Source organism: Anopheles coluzzii, chromosome 3 (assembly GCF_943734685.1).
Source record: "Anopheles coluzzii chromosome 3, AcolN3, whole genome shotgun sequence".
Classification (NCBI taxonomy): Eukaryota; Metazoa; Arthropoda; class Insecta; order Diptera; family Culicidae; genus Anopheles; species Anopheles coluzzii.
In genome coordinates this window covers 94,061,245-94,078,344 of record NC_064671.1, presented here as the reverse complement: position 1 = coordinate 94,078,344, position 17,100 = coordinate 94,061,245, and the positions used below count along the sequence as shown (strand labels likewise).

The 17,100-nt window shown below is 49.1% G+C and overlaps 2 protein-coding genes across 2 annotated transcripts; both read right to left on the bottom strand.

Moving 5' to 3' along the window:
* Positions 1-1,166: 1,166 nt before the first annotated feature.
* Positions 1,167-3,060, bottom strand: LOC120960130 (enhancer of split m7 protein-like). The gene has a single exon (XM_040384105.2). It carries the CDS (start codon positions 2,738-2,740, stop codon positions 2,000-2,002), a length of 741 nt encoding a protein of 246 aa, XP_040240039.1. The 5' UTR covers positions 2,741-3,060; the 3' UTR covers positions 1,167-1,999.
* A 7,012-nt stretch (positions 3,061-10,072) lies between these two features.
* LOC120959567 (enhancer of split malpha protein-like) lies at positions 10,073-12,669 on the bottom strand. Its single transcript, XM_040383033.2, has one exon. The coding sequence runs from the start codon at positions 11,041-11,043 to the stop codon at positions 10,492-10,494; it is 552 nt and encodes a 183-aa protein (XP_040238967.2). The 5' UTR covers positions 11,044-12,669; the 3' UTR covers positions 10,073-10,491.
* Between the last annotated feature and the right edge of the window lie 4,431 nt (positions 12,670-17,100).

Here is a 17,100-nt window from a genome sequence, read left to right as displayed (position 1 = left end):
AAACGTGCTTACAAAAAGCACAATATGCAAGCTATGCTTTTCTGAGATCAAGATTAACTTTTCATTTTATTTTGCTTCTTTTTATAATCATACTCAACTTGGAAAATATCCAGACAATCTACATGATTTCGTGATTAATGTTGAGCTACAATAAAATAAATTGTGACAAAACTGTGAAATACAGCTGAAATGACAGCGAAAGAGCTTTTTACTTATATCCAGCACTGTAGTGGCGTTACAGACAATGTGGCATGGCGTTACATTTCCACCGTGTAATGGTTCGTGTCTTCGGAAGCTCAGTAGATGGCGCCACAGTATTCCACATCATTCTGTTTTCAAACAGCATTGCGCAAAATAACTGTTTTGCAAAATTCGTATAACATATGTGGAACAGTTTTTTATTACTTTTTCAAATTTTACAATAAAACGATACATTGGAAAATACCCAATGGCTCGTCAAATGATAAACAAATTTGACCACATGATACCGTCGTAAGCACATCAAAAAAGTTACAATCGACAATTATTTCATAAATTTATCAAAAACATCACAACTCTTCGCATATTTCGCTTTTATATGGATGCAGCCTTTCATCCTTTTTTCATGCGTTAAACATCAAACGGCGTTTTTAAGAAATTAGACCTCCAACCTTGAAGCTTCAAGAATGTACACGGTACACAAGGGAGAAAACAGCGGACGAAAAGGAAAAGGAGAATAATTTGCACAACGCTCCGACGGTGCGACTCATCCACATGATCTGATAATTTGTGCGACAGACGAAAGAGAGAACGACAGACCAAACTTCTTTCCCGCCGGTTTGGCCAAAGAACAAATTCTAAGACAAACGAAAAAAAACCTTTATAAATTTTTAAAGCAAACTCTCAACCACATTAACTCTTCAACTAAATGTTCAGTTAGAAATCCATACTCTTACAGCCATCTTTATTCAATCCCTTTCCCAAAATGAGTTCATTTTTTTTTTTGTCGTTGAAACCTTGAAAACCGTTGGAACCGTTAACGTCAACAGGTGGTTTGAACCGAACAGCCATCCTTTTTTTCCATCCTTTTCCCGTGATTCATTTTCATCCCTTTTACCCTTTGGTTTGTGATATATTCGTTTTCGTTCCCACCCAATTTCACCCCGAAATGAGCAACAAAGTTGAAATTATGTTTTGTAAGAATCATTGTTTGAGCAATGTATTTTTTTTCTTCAACATCTTTTTTTTAAAGATTGATCATTCTTCCACTGTCCCATCTCGTGTAGCTGCGATCTCCTTGAACTGGGCTTTTTGATTTGTTTCCTTTTGAAATCACAGCAATTGCATCATGGAAATCTTTGCAATTTTTTCTCCTTTCCTTCACAATCCTAACACACAAAAAAAATAGTTAAAGAAAAAAACCGTACATCCTGCTCCTGTTTGTTCCTATCCCTTTTCCTCCCGTTTCAAGTCTTTGCTTTCTAAATGCTAAACTGGGGCTTTGTAAATGCATAGATCTAAACAAGAAAAAAAAGCGGGAAGCCAGCTCACTGTCTCTCTTTCTCTCTCTCTCTCTCTCTCCGCCACTTGTACTCTCCTGCCCTTCGTGTTACGTTTCCTTTGAGCTGGCCTTCCTCAGTGTACACAGTAATATCACAATGAATATTGTTCTTCGCAACAAATTCAACTACAACAAGAACAACCTTATCGGGTGGCTTCTCACTCGAGCTCCACGCCGATACGAAATAAAAACACTCGCACGCACTGGCCTAAGTGAACGCGTGCTGAGCCGCTTAACTACACTACTAAACTTCCTAAACACTATTTAAAGCTGCAAACCGTTCCTTTGCTGTTTGTTTTCCCCCCAACGCGGTGCCACGACGCGGTCGTCGTCGTCGTCGTCGTCGTTGCACAAAATCCAACTGCCGGGTGCCGGGTGGTGAGATCGATGGATTCGAAGAGATTTGGTTTCTTTTCGTTTTGTTTTGTTTGGATGGCGAGGCCCGGGTAGAGGGAGGCTTTACCACGGCCGCCAGACGGATTCGCCGGACTGTTGGATCTTGAGCAGACCGCCGGTGTGGTGGTGGTGGTGGTCGTCGCACTCGCTCGGGTTCGGCGACGGCGTGGTGGAGGGTGCCAGCAGGCCCGACTCCTCGCTGCGGTACGACTGCGGGGTCAGCGGCATCTGGTACATGGGGACATCGCCGGACGAGGACGATGCGGCCGAGAACGGTGAGATCGGAGGCGATGGGCTGCGGGAGCTGCCACTGTTGCCGGTGCTGCTGCTGCCGCTGGACTCTACGTGCACGGACAGGGGGGACACTTTGTCGAGATCGTTCAGCCGGTGGCCGAGGTGCGTCATCAGCTTCGTGCCGAGCTTGATGTCAACGCCGGGCGTGGAGGCGAGACAGCGCGACACCTCGTTGGCGGCATGGGTGAATCCGGCCCGGAAGCGGTCCGCATCGAGCACCGGGTTCGCGGCCAAGCGCTGCTGCCGGCGGAGCTTGTGCAGGTGGCGCACGGTCAGCTCGAGGATGTCGGCCTTCTCCAGCTTGGCCACGTTTTCGCCTTCCGACTGCAGCGCGGACACCATCAGCTCCTTCAGCTCGTCGAGGCAGCGGTTGATGCGGGCGCGCCGCTTCCGCTCCAGCATCGGCTTCATCACCTTCCGGTACTGGTAGGTGCGGGACAGTGGTTCGAGCGACGCCTGCAGTTTGCCGTTAATGCCGGCCGACTCTGACACCATGTTTGCGTAATCCATTTTGTATATCTGTGTGTGGTTTTGTTGTTTGCTTTTGCACTAAGGCACTTTCACTGAGAAGTCTCTCTTGGAGCTCGGTTTTTTTCTGCGATTTTGCACTTGCACAATTCTTGAAGAATGCACTTTGCTTCCGATGCACACAAACACCCACTTCACTTTAAATGCACCGATATTCTCTCTCTCTCTCGTTCTGCCAATGTTTTGATGGCAGTCAAACGTCACGAACTCGTACTTTTGCGTTAAAGGACAGTGAAACGACGAACGCCAAACCGCGTTATGCTAGAATGTGTAGTGTGTATGTCCTCTCTGATCGGACGAATGAATGGAAATGATATCGAAATTTCCACCACCGAGCGTTTATATACTGCCGAGCCGGTTCGTAGGCCCGGCCGGCCGGGGGTCACCCCTACCCGGCTGCGAGTCCGTCCGGCTGTGCGAGCAAGAGCGAGAGCAAGAGCGAAAGAAGACGCAGCCGACCCTTCTTTCCGTGTGTATGTGTGTGTGTTTGTGCTGTGCGCGCCCGGCTGCCGGATCGGAGTCGGATCCGTGGGAAACTCGCTCGCATCGTCGTTCCCACACGCTGGAACGGCACCACCTGCAAATGTGTTGCTGCTGCTGCTATGCTGTGTACGGGAGGGAATCGTAACCATCTGTCGCTTTTATGTTTTGGGTCCCTCTCATTCTACGCTCGTTCGTTCGCACGGGTCTGATGTTCGGTGGACCGGCGGACGCACGGCGGTACGAAGGGTGGCGTGGCTCGGTGGTAAAAGGGCCTGGTGGTTGAGCCCAGACATGAATGTATGCATGCATGCATGCGCGTTGCTCTCTCTCTCTCTCTCTCTCTCTCTCTCTCTCTCGCTCCTTCTTCCGTGGACTGCTGCTTTCTTTGGGACTTCTTTCGGTACCGTCTTCGGAGGGTGTGGAGGGGCTTTTGCGCAAACACGCCACAGCGGGGTGACGACGCAGAGGGGAGAAATATATGTATCAGTTGCTCGTGCGCTCTCGCTCGGCCGCACGGCGCTGGAACGTGCGCACGGGTCTTGCCAGAGCGGGCCGGCACACAGCAAACAGCAAAACCCCACAAGAGTGCGTGCTCGATTGCGACCGTGGGAGCCGAAGCCGGAGTATTTTTCATATCAGTTTGTGCGCGGGGCCTTTTTGTCCACCTCCCTTCCTTCCCTCCATCCTTCCGCTGCTGTTATGTGTTGTGTCTTCTGGCTTCTTTCTCCCTGCCCTGCCCGCCCGGTGCTGTGGTGCTTTGAATTACGGGAAGTGGAAGTAGTGCCGGGGCGCATGCAGGCGCACAGGCCAAAAACTCCGCGTGCGCGTTAAGACGTCTCCTCGGGAGGTTCGCCTTCTTGGCCATCATCATCATCTACAGGCAGCAGCCGCAGCACTCGTGCGGGTAAAAACGGTGGGAACCAACCTCGGGAGATTCTCGATCCACAATCCCCTTTTCCGTCCTACCCTACCCCACATGAGCACAAGCGTGTGTTTGACACGAGCTTCCCGTTTTTAGCCGCCGTTGCCCGTTGCTGGGATGATGGCGTTTTTTTTTTTTTTTTGCTTTTCTTTGGCTTTTCTCCATTCCGTCCTATCTTCATCGCTTCGATTGTAAATGCTCTTTGCTCCCGCGGATCGTGCGCAAATAGGCTCGTGGTCGAACGTGCGCCCGTGAGACCCTTTTTTTTTTTTTTTGGCTTGGATGTTGTGGCCCGTGGCCTATGGTGGTGGCCAGAGCGTAGCATTCCGGATCCGGAAACAAAGCTCTTGGCTCGGTGGCTTACCCGTTTGGGTGGGATGAATGGGTGATGGTGGTTAGCTCCCTCCGCCAGGCGCCAGACGAGTTAATGTAAATCTGGGGAAGGAGAGAGTGTGTGCGCAAAGAGGAAACGCAAACGACTAATGGGCTGTGTGGTCTGGGGGGGGAGTTCGGGAGGGAATGGAGCTGGTTGGCTTCCTTTTCGATTTCGGTACTTCCGGCCACCCGCCAAAGGTCAGCCCAGAAGGCCACGGTCGCGGCGACGGTGGTTCTCGCTTGGTGCTGGCTTGCGCATGGGCGCGCGTGGTCATATCGAGTCGCATGGGCACGGGGACAGCACGCGGCAGACACGAGACGGCATGCGGCGCAAGCAGGGGTCGCCCGGCTGGCAGTGGGTGATGTCGGAAGCGGTTTCTTGTGTCGTTGGACTCGCGCGCGCGCGTTCGCTCGCGCTGATACAGCATGCGCTTGGACCGACGACGACGACGACGCAGCACGTGTCCGTTTGCGTAATGTGTAATGGCGTTTCGATGGCCGACTGGATGAATTGGTTTGGTGGAACTTTATGGCACGAGTGGGTTGCTATGGCGATTGGGTGTGGCTGTCGGGTGGAGATTCTGGAACATGGTGAGCAGTTGTTGTGGAATTTCCGGACTCGTTGAAACAGGTTGGTTGGTTGATATGGTTTGATTTCAAATTCTATTATCTGGTGGAAGCATCAACAGTACTTCTCGTAGGCAGTGTTCTCAGGACAAGGAAGACAAGGTCTTGATGCAAAGGATTTACATCATTTTCGGCAAGAACTAATTTATGTATAAACCCCTTTTCTAAGGTTCAAAACCTTTTTTTAAAGTTCTGTAAAGCTTGCCGCGTACACTGTTTTTAGTAGAATCTATTCTCCTACAGAGTCTGTTCAGATTTGATTCAAACAGACTGATTCAGTTGTAGTAGACTCAATTCCTGGTCTTGTATTAGACGTAATGGTTTTTGGAATCATGCCAGATGGTTTGAGCGATTTACATTAAAAAGGAAATTAAAGAACCAACGACCTCTTTAGAGCCTCTGAATTAATCTGTTAGCCGGAGATTCAATCTGTGCTTTAAAATTTTTGCTATTTTATATGAATCTAAAGCCTCAAACGTCCACAGAATGACGAATATTTGAAACATCTTATAGTTCCTTCGAGCTTACAGCTGGTACACCTGGAGTAAATCGAACGATTGCCCAAAACGGATAGTCCTTTCCCTTGCGGCTGCACAATCATCCCTCCTAGCTTTTCCGACCAAAGACGCATTGCTTTGTGCGAGTGTCTTAGCGCAAGGAAAAAGGTAACCAGCATAATGTATTCCCTAACCAATGCAACCATCACACCAATTCCGATTCCTGCCGACTAAGAAGTAGATTCCCGTCCGCCAGGAGTTCCCTGCCTGTTTTCTTCCCCCTAAAACGGACCCCTCCTGTTGACCCTTAGCGCGTGGAATGCTTGCCGCCAGCCAGCTTAAAGGAAACTTCCCCCTATCACCCCATTCGAGGGCACAATTAAGCATTCCTAGCGGAAAGAATGCTTGATGCAAACGCGCACCGGCGCACGAGGCTCTAGCGCAGGGGGGGAAAATGTCCGTTACGTTCTCGGCTGCGGTGCAGCCCGTGCGTTTCGTGTGCACAATTCGTGCGCACACGCGAAAGTCAACGTGCCGGCGGCGATAGTGTGCAAGACTTAAGGGGAAGACGGCGAGAAAGAGGTCATAAGAAGCGACCCTTCTTGGGCAAGAAAGTGTGTCTAAACGTGCCAACCAGCATGCGTGCCACGATAAGCGGTGCAGTAGCGTCTAGCTTCTAGGGGGAATTCTTATACAGGGGAAGGCCCCTGGAAGGCATCGGAATGAGGGATGAGCGTTGGGTTTATAAATAGCAAAAGTGTGAAATGAAAAAAATACGTTAAAAAAAACTGGAAAGCCTGATGAAATGTCTGGAAAAACGGTTCATACATTTTAAACATTTTTTCCCCCAACATGAAACAGGAAAAGGGGATTAAATTGTAAAAAATGTGATAGCACCAATTTTTTATATAAAGGTAAAGTCTCAACATAAAAGCTGACGAATTTTAAACATTATACAAGTAGAATGTAGAATAAATAAAATTTGAAGAAAACGCCAAAGCAAAAAGCAGCAACAAGACAACAATCCAATTAGAAACCGATCGCAACGAAAACGGCCGACATCAAACAAAACAATGCAAGCAATAACCACGGAACGATTTAAATATTTGCATCTCCGACCGTGGCGCCAGCCGCAAACGCGCGTGCTACAATGCAACCCCCGATTTGCCCGATTGACAACATTGCGTCTCGGCAGCATGTTTCATCATCCCTTTTCTCCGGCCGTCGCCACCGCTTCTGCCCCATGCCGCTTATCGTTTCCACCGCCCAACAACACGCCGAGAAGCGGTGGAAGAGACGAGCGCAGAAAAAAAGGCCCCGGTCAGAGCGATTCATCAATGAACGGCGGTAACGGCAGCAGCAGCAGCGCGTGTTTATTATGATTCACGATCAAGTTACTCTTTCCAATCCAACACCATCCACCCGTTGCATTTCAACCTCTTGCTCCACCAGCCAGCAGTTTGTCGAACGCATCCATCAAAGGGAGCGTGGAGAGTGTGGCCTCGTCCGTGCTCCATTCCCACCACCCTGGGGGGAGTTATTTTGCAATGCCAGATAAAAACGCACAACCACGCACACACACACACACACTTGCTGAGAAGGCGCGGAACGTGTTCGTACATGTGCCACCATCAGCGGAACCGCTCGCAGCATATTTAAACCGCGCAGGGGGAGACGGAATGAGCAGCAAAAAAAAAAAAAAAACAAAAAAAAACAACACAGCATAACAAACAACCCTGATAAAAAAAACGCGCTCGCGAGCACACACACCCGTTGCGGCGACCGTGGGACGAACGTGTGCGCGCCCCATAGAGAAAGAGCAGCGATACGCCACCTCGCCCCAGTAACGGCCGATGACGGTCCGAACCCGGCCAAGCTCCGAAACTGATCCGATCCGTGGGAAACGGCGGCAGGTGCAGACCAGCGAAATGATTTTCAACGCTCTCCGTCCGAGAGTGCCTGTTTTGCCTCCTCCTCTTCGGCTCCTTCGTCCGTTCGCAGTCCCTTCTTTGCACGCTCAACTTCTCGCACCAACGCACACCACATGTGGCGGAGCGGACGATGATGATGATGATGATGGTATGGTATAGTTCGATGGGCTACTACGCTCTCACGGTCTCTTCGACGATGGCAACAAATGCACCAAACAGCAGTAAAACTACAACAAAAAAAAAACAACAGAACCCTTAGCAGAGCCAGGAGGCACGCAGAGGGTGAGAAAAGGGACACAGTAAAGGGATGCGCGGTTTTTGGTACGTGGCGTATGTGTTTTTATTATCGCCCGGCCCCGGTGGTGATCGGTTTTAATTGGTGTGCGTTCGTGCTGCTGCTGCTGCTGCTGCCCACTGGTGTTGCCCATTGTTCCCTTTTAAGGAGGGGTGGTAAGGGGGGTAGCACCCGTGTTTATCGTTAGGAGTGTCGGGGTGTCCCGAAACTCGCTCGCACGTGGGTCGGGCGCACGAACGGCGCGTTTAGCGTGCGCGTAGGGAAATGATGTAACCGCACGATCATGATTAGCCACCCAGCCGCCCAGTTGTTGATGTTCGGAGTTGTTAGATTGCGCTCAAGTGTGCGCGCCGCTGGTTCCGGTCGGTGCTTTCATTCACGCAAGCAGGGCGGGCGTGCGAGTGGCGCTTAACCGCCGCGGTAATTGGACGGGGAATGTGTGCAAACGGTTTATTTATCGAGGGGTTTTTTGTTATGTTGTTATGTTGTTATGCCGTGTGTTTGTCGGTAGACAGGCGTGCCGTTACATTAGCAATATTAATTTGCTAAATTAATTAACTGTGGGGTTTCCACAACACTTCCACAGTGGGATTTTATGAATTTAGAGGATATATAGGTGATTAAGAAAAAAAAGAACAATAAAAAATATTAATCTGGTACTGATTTCTTACAAAGCTTTCCCATTAGCAGGCTCTCGTGTTGCAATGTTTATTGCGTTATGAGCCTACCGAAAACACACACACTTACACACTTGTCAGGGCGAACGGACCCGAAAAAGGGACGCAGGATAATGGAGCTATCCTAATAAGCACTAAAAACATTTAAAGCCTCTGTTTGTCGTCGTCAGCGTTGTCGTCTTTCGTCGGTTCTAGCTCAGGTGCTCTTGCGTGGAACGTTATTAACGCATATTTGTACTTTTTGTGACATGGTTTGTCACTTAATTGGTTCATTTACTGTTGCAGCAATGTTCTTAATCATTCGGCAGTCGACTTGTACGTACCGGCGCGATGGAGAGCGTACAAGTCATTTAGCGAAACAACAATTAATAAATATTTTCTCCGACCAATCAAATTCTAAATAGTCTCCAATTATTCACTCTTTTTGCTTTCAAAATACAAAACAAACTGATAATAAACGCTTCAGCATCGGTTCCTCTTCAAACAGCATCGATGATGCATTCGTTCCGAGACCGGCAAATTATCACTGTGAAAGAGCACATGCACAAACATTTAACGTTTTCGGTTAATGCTTTCCCACACACACACACATCCAGAAAGATGTGTCCCCGCGGACTAGCCATTCCGAGAAAATCGATTACGACCCACTAACAGGCCGTTTCCGAAAACCCTGTCAAGTGCATTATGCACGCATGAACTGCGGTAATGGACGATGTGTGGGATGTGCCCAGCTACAAAGCATCTCAAAAACTAAAAAAAGGTCCTTTTTGTTTTCTGCAGGACCTTCTCGCTCTTCTCCTCCTGCCTGCCTCTCTTCTCTATCCTGTAAAATTCCAGGAAGGATTTGTCGTTGCCTACAAAGAGCTTATTTCCAGTCCATCCCGGATCTTGCCTCGTTTGACCAGACCCGCCCTAAGTCTAGGAGTAGGATTTCACACGAACAAGCGCAATAAATGCCGCCGCCACTGCCTACAGGAACATTCCTGGAGCGATCCTAGACACAGCGGGAAAAGGACTCGAAAGGAACACCGGCAAAGACACCCTAGAACACCCAGAAAAATTCCAAGAATATTGTTTACCATTCCAATAGGAGTCCTTATGCGAAAGCTTAATGGAAACTAACTGGAATAATCCATTCCAATTGGCACTGTGTAGTAAGAATTCTATCATCAATTACTCATACAATTAGCTGCTGTAGAGCATCTCTTAACGCTCATTGAAGTCTTTCTCCTCATTAACCTGCCACAAACAAAAGACACCAACGAGTGCGATGAAGAGCAATCGTATCACAACAAAAAACGCGTTTGTTTGTAAACAACCTGTTGCTGCTGTTGCTACCGAGTTGAACTTCCATCGCTCCCTCCGCTCCGTGTACAAAGTGGAAAAATTACATCACAACAACCTGTTGCCCCATTATTCCCGTTTTCTTCCCAATTTCTTTCGCAATGGTTTTTTCGTTCTCCCCCAATCCCCATTCCCCAAGATCAGTAAAGAAAGCAGTAAGAAGTTTTGTTTTTTGAGGCATGTTTTGTATTCTGTTAATATCATCTATCAGATTTTGCTTACAAACAAAATTGGAAGACACATTGATTATCATCACAATGCTGGAAGACCGTGTTTTTCTAACCCTACTATCACAAGATCACGAAAAAAAAGCTAACGGACCCTAAACTAAACCTATTAAAGCTGTACCATCATCATCATCGGTTTCGGCTCCCCGTGCACACATTCTTGCTAGACGGGCTGCAAGCAAGACGGTCCGAGGAATGGTGCGCGAAGCACTCGGAAGAGATCGTGAGTTTTGTTGTTCCGCTGTTGCACCGCCACGTGCTGGCACGTTGGAGCCCCACGTTGGAGTATCACTGGCGATTCGGGGCGCGATTGCTGACGGGCGGTTGCGGCGGGTTGGTTGGTTTGTGGGGCACCTTAGGCCTGGGCCCAACGGTCGGCGTACGCCTGCTGGGCGTACTGCTTCTCCTCGCTGTAGCAGTGCGCCGGCTGAATCAGATCCTCATCGACCTCGCGGGCTGGCATAGTGGTCCAGAAGAAGGTGCCGGCCTCGGTGCGGGCAAAGTGTACCGGGACGTACAGCTCCTCGGGCAGGACGGGCTGCAGGCGGAGCTGCTGCTCCTCGAGCACCAGGATGGCGGCATCGGTGGCGTGGCACTGCTCCAGCTCGGCGACCAGCTCCGCTTCCAGGCGCTCGTTGGCGGAGTTGTCGTAGTCGCAGTCGTACTCGTCGATGTAGCTGATGATCGAGCGGCGCTGGTCAACCTGTGCGTGGTGGCACGACTTTGCCGGCGACTTGTTGCTCTTGTTGCTCTTCAGCAGCGTCACCAGCGGCTTCAGGATCTTCTTCAACCGGTAGACGGCGGACGATTTGGCGAGCTTCTCGCTGTTGTAGCGGTTCTCGTTGATGCTGTTGTTGCTGTTGCAGACGGCCAGGTTGGCGGCGTTGTTCACGGCGTACGAATGCATGTTGTTTGTTTTGTTTGTTTGCTGACGTTATCACAAGGTAAACTTCACTTATCACACGTTGCGCTTTCGCAAGAAACTGGTTTTTCGAACCGTTCGAAGTTGTTTGTTTGTGTGTAAAAACGCTGAGTCGTTTTTATCGAACGTTGCGTTGCGTTGTTCGCTGTTGAGCTGATCGAATGCGTTTGATGTAGAATTCGGGCCCGACCGGGCCTTATATAGGAAACCGACCCCGACCCCGACCCTTTCCACGTGTCGCTTCCACGCCCGCCCGCACATCCCATGCAGGCAAGTGAACGAGAGCGAACGGCACCAACACAGGCGCAGCGGAAAAAACGGACGAATCAGGACACGCCGTTGCAGGCAGGTGTTCCCGCTTTCCATGGGAACCGAAAACCCCGGCAAAGCAGCGAACGAAGGGAATCTGAGTACGGAGCCGAGAGCGAAACAAACAAACGACGAAACACAGTGCACACAAGAGAAGGGGGAAGGGAAAGAAAGGTCGAAAAAAAAACATACACAGAACCGGACTAAATCCCTACCAAAGTGGGTAAGGGGAGTGGGTCGGCAAGGGACGGCACGGACCCTTCGGGCTGTGCATTGCCGGGAAAGGACCTGCACGTAATTCAATAACACACATACACACAGCCGTAGGTGGAGGGTGAGGGTGCGGACACAAGTGCGGATCGTTGGGGTGGAGAAGGATTTCGGAGCAAGCAAGCAGGACCAAGCGCAAAACCCGAGCCTCGGGACCGATTTTTCGTGAAATCGTGGGAACTCAAATCTTTTACAGTTTCCCACAGACACTTTTTACACTGAAAAAGCAGCCTTTAAAAAGCGGGCAGATGGCTAGCGAGGGTGATTAAATTTTCGGTTAACGCTTCGTTCGCTTGTTCCCTTTTTTTCTGCTGGGGGTTTGGTTGGTTTGTTGCTGCCTCTCTCTTGCGCGCGCAGGATGCTGCATGATGCTGTTCGCTGTTGATCGCTGTTCAACGGCGGCGGCGGTGGCGGTGGCGGACTAGGAAAAATGATGGGCGAGAGATGACGAGAGCGAAAGGATCGCCTGGGCGGAACACGGAAGATAAAACCCATCGCAACATAAAGCGCTCAGGACGAACACAACAACAGCGGCGCACAATCTTGCTGGCTCGATCTTGTGAGGCAGGGCAGGACCCCGGCGAGTCCTGCGATTGTGTTGTGTTTTGCGCTATTCAGAGCCTGGGAAAAATTCGACGATCGCGATCGTTCCTTTCGGAGATAGCAAAGGGACCCATGAAAAACACGTGCACTTTGTCTTCGAAACGAAAACGGATCGACCCGTCCCTCTCTTTGCTTCTCCTCTCCACGCCAGTATATGTGTTGTTGTTTTGAGTATGGGTTCCGCTTCTTCCCCTTTCATCGTTCCTCCGTTGCAGCATTGCCCTTCCCAGGTTTTCATTCATGATCAATTAGACTCCTTTTTGGCACAGCGATAATCATTTACGGGTGTTATTTTCTCTCTCCTTTCTTCTCCAATTCGAGCGGCTTTACGCATCACACAGGGAGGACATTCTTGCGTGTTACTTTCGTGAATCGCTCTCTCGCTCTTCCGCGCACACCGTATTTTTGTGCATTTTATTTTTGGTTAATTTCTCATCGTTCAACCGGTAATCGAATGGAGCGTTTTCGGTCAGATTTTGGGCTACTGGTGGGTTTAGCCTGTTTTTGTGTGTTGTTGTTGAGCTGTATTCTTTTTTTTTTTTTGTTAGGTTTTTTTCTCCCTCTGTTGTTGCGCTGGAAAATGGTAATGTATAACAATTTGCTGGTTTACGAGTTTCGGCTGTTGTTGGTTGTTGCAACGGCTTTTTTTCCTCTCTATGCTTTTTTATATCATGCGTTCATTTCTTCGTACCGAATCCCGTTTCGAGCTATCGAGCATTATCCTTCGAAGCTTCGAAGTGGCTGGGAAAAGGGAAGACTCCGGGAAGTGTTTTGGTTCGGGCCAGGGGGTTTGTTATTTTGCTTCTCCACACGGCACACAACAAACTCGGAAAAGGATAAGCGTTCGATTCCCAGGATTCAACCAGGGACGATGGTGCAAGTGCACGAGGCGAAGGATGCAATCATAATGTAACTGTGCGGGGTTTTGATTAATGCTAAGCACGTTAATGTTGCTTCCCACACAACAGTTCCCAGGACATCTTCGGGGACTGTCTGAAAGAGCCGAGGGTAAGGACTAACGCTAAAGGACAAGTGTCCGAGCTCATCGGCCGTCTCGGAGATGGTGGGAACCACTCGGATGTTTATTTTTTCATCCACACCAAGCTGTGTGATGCTTTCTCACGTAATCGATTATCCCATTTGCCGTATCATTATCCCTGCCCCAGTTCCAGGGGACAGTTTGCGGGAACAACCTTTCCCATCGTTCGTTTATCATCGTTGGTCCATTTGATGCATTGATACGTTGATTGAAACCAAATCAACAACAATAAGGCGGGGAGGAATTGAGACTTTTCACACACACCGGCTAACGCAGTGCGTTTGTTTTTCTCTCATTCGTTTTCCCCCTAACGGAACGACTTGCCCAAGGGGTGCACTTGCCCCCGTCTGCGCGGGAACATGGAATTCCCTGCCGCGAACACTCACAACACGTGCTGATGTTTGTTGGTGGGGGAAATCGGTTGGACGCGACAGGTTTTCCCAGGACCCAGGACCGTATCGCAGGCAAAGCTGAGCTGAGGTGTAAATTCCACCACACTGGGGGTAAAGGAAAGGTTCACTTGTTACTTGGTTCGAGTAGCTGAAGGATCAAGGGATTAAGTGAAGGGTGAGAACTTCTCGGTGGATTTCAGTTCGCTTGGGAGGAAATCCATTTGGAAGGCCTTTTTGGAGATAACAGGTCCGTTCGGAGTCGTTGCAGAGGAGGAAAGAAATGTTGTTGTTTATTCATTTTTGTGAAGATTAAAAAAACCATTCCCTTAATCTAATTCTTCATATTTCATATGTAATGGGTTTCCTCCTTCTAATAACTCTTTTCTAGGAATGGTTTAGTAAGAGGCAAATGAGGCCAATTGGCTCAAATTCACTATAAAAATGAAGAAAAAAAAATGGTTTAGTAGTGGCACCAGTAACATAAAAGATCCTAGGTAAGTCGTAGCAGAGATATAAACGATCGTACACAATGTAATCCCAACCTAAAGTCAATCGTTCAATGTGTTTAGTTGTTCCACCTAATGTTGTCAGCTACTTATGACCCCCACAGAAGCATACCTCTTCTAAACCAATATGTTAGATTAGACTAGATTTTTCATAGATAATTTAAAACCTCTAGAACCCCCCGCCAAGCCAATCATAGACCAAACCCCCGGGCAACTGAGATTATTTACGAGACGTTTCAACACCAGTTCCACTTGTTCCGAGGTGTCCCGACGCATCCATTCCCCGGCGCATAATGAGCCATCTGTAAAACAGTGTTTCTCCCCTGCCAAGCACGTCCGTGGAAAATCCCTGCCGAGGGAAAACAACGCGTGCTTCCCTATGTACACCCAATCCTGGGAAACAATCACTTTCCTTTCATGCGTTACATTGCTTTCGGGGTGGGAAGCAAGAAACAGGCGTAACAAGTGAATATGCAGATGCCCACGTACACACATGTACGTGCCATCCCCGAGCCTTATCGGTTCCAGTGCAATAAAGTTTACAGCCCAACCCAACTTCCATCCATTACACGCCAGTGCTTTTCCCAATTAATGCCCAATTGGTGTAAGCGACGAACGTACATACACAGCTGTCAATATTTGGTGACCCACGCTGCTACACGTTAGCCTAGGCGCGCTGATTAAGTGCTCTTTAGCCCAGCATTAACCCCGAGCCAAGCCCCCGAGCCCAGGATAAGAGGGAAGAAACTGCCAACAAATCACGTCCGTCGCGCGGTCGGTGTCTCGAGTCTCGGGGCGAAACCAGCCAGAATCAATTGGTTCTGTGCCAAACGATTCTCCTCCCGCTTGCCTTTTGCCGTCGAGTTCGTGTCAAGTGAAAAGCTAACAGTTACACCAGCGTTTCCCGCCTGTAGTCACTGTGTATGTGTTGTACAAATGCATAAATTGTTTAAACAATTTTCCATTCCCCTGTCCCCTTGCGGCTCAAGGATGTGTAAACACACTCACCGACCGACCGGGAATGGTGGGAAAAAAAGAATCGTTCACCAAACACAAAACGCATCGCAGCGATGCAATAAAAATAAGTTGACAATTTAATGGCCGTGCACAGTGCACTATTGCCCGGCGAGGGTCGGGGTTTACCCAGCTCCGGGTTCGGGGAGGGGAGGGGAGCGGAAGAGCGTAGCGGGCTAGCTTGTTCGAGCCTTCCTCACGTCTCCGATTTTGTAAGGATTCAAATTTGAGTCAAACCAGAAACACGAAAAAGGCAGAATCCTGATTGAAGCGTCCACAAGAGGAACCCTTGTACACGTACACCCAAGGGGAAGGGCGAGGGGAAGGACCGTACCGCAACCATAACCGTGCAAGGACCGCTTCACGGGGGTTTTTTTTCCCGTCCCAATTTACACCCGCACTAATTCTGTGCTGAGTGGTGAAACTTTCCCAGGCTTCGAGGCGAACAAGTGTTCGTTTGCTTTTAGCGTTGCCTTATTATCCTGAATCGGTCCCTTTTTCCCCTTAACCGAAAGGAGGCAGCGAGAGAGAGAGAGAGAGAGAGAGAGAGAGAGAGAGAGAGCGCAGGAGGGAAAACGCCCCGTAGTCACGTCTCTCGTTGTCCGTCGTCCGGTGTGGTTGTGATCCTTGTTGATCGATGTTTGCCCAAGTATCCCGTCCCGAGGATCCCTACAATCTTATCCTACTTCAATATGTCCATACACACACACACACACACACACACACACACACACAGGAATTCATTCCCTGGGTCCAAACCCTTGGAGGTAATTCTATCCGTCGCTGTCGGCGTTGAGCGTTGTTTTATGATGTTTATGTCTAGGTCTGGCTTTTTTAGGTTCCTCTTCCCTAGTCTCCTCACTGTTTTTATTTGTTTCCTTGCGTTTGCTTTCCTTAGTGGCGGTCCGTTTTTCCATAGCGTTCTCCGGTTCACCCCCTCCTCGGTCTCGGTCAGCTTTTGTGGAAGGAGGTGCAGGGGGACCCGACGGGAGGAAACCGAAACGTGATGAAGATCGTTCACGGCCCTGCTGAAGGGAAGATCTAATAAGGAGTAATAAGGGATCGATGAGCACAGGAATCATGTTTCTCGCTTGCGGACCGAAGCGGAAAGTGGACGCACGGAGGACAGCAACAAAGGAGAGCCCAAAGAAAGAGGAGAACAGTAAAGGAGGAACCTATAATAAAACACTGCCAGCGGTCGGGACACGGAGGACGGATTTTTCGATATATTTTCCCACACTTTCATTGAACACGTGCACGCAGTTAAAAGGATGAACGGTTGCGAAGGACGGGAGAAACCGAACGGTACAAAAGTATATATTTGGTTATGTGTTTGTGTGTCGGTGTGTGTATGGGGCACCACCGAGGACGGGACGAGAGTTTGCGGTGATGATAATGCTGCTTGCGGTGGTCGTCGATGCATCGATGCAAACCTCAAACGGCACAGGGTGTGCAGTAAAGGCATTGGCCCGGTGGCTTTACATTGGGCAGTTATTTTAGGGTGCAGTATCGGGTCGGGTCGGGAAAAACCTGCTGAAAATGGTGGTGGAATTTCCTCGTTAGGTGCTGCAGGTTTTACTGGAGGGTGATGGCATGTTAGTGTGTAACCATAAAGAGGGGAGTAAGGTGCGTCGTTTGGGAAGCATGTGTGCAGGAATTTCGTCGCAAAGTGTATGGCACAAGTATGGCAAAGTGTATGAAAAGATGTTGGTGGAAGTTGTTTAAAACATTTGCATATTTAATAGGTGACAAGGAACACTGTGTAAATACAGAAAAGAAACACAATGAAATATGAATATGAAAACATAAAGATGGAAAGTGCAACGGAATCCTTTGAATTCTCTAATCTTTCTTGCTCTTTTGCATCCAGTCGTGTCATTAGGAACCTGTTTGGTTTGTCTATCGTTAT

Coding starts and splice junctions, on each gene's coding strand:
- LOC120959567 (XM_040383033.2), bottom strand. CDS start 11,043: ATGCATTCGTACGCCGTGAACAACGCCGCCAACCTGGCCGTCTGCAAC.
- LOC120960130 (XM_040384105.2), bottom strand. CDS start 2,740: ATGGATTACGCAAACATGGTGTCAGAGTCGGCCGGCATTAACGGCAAA.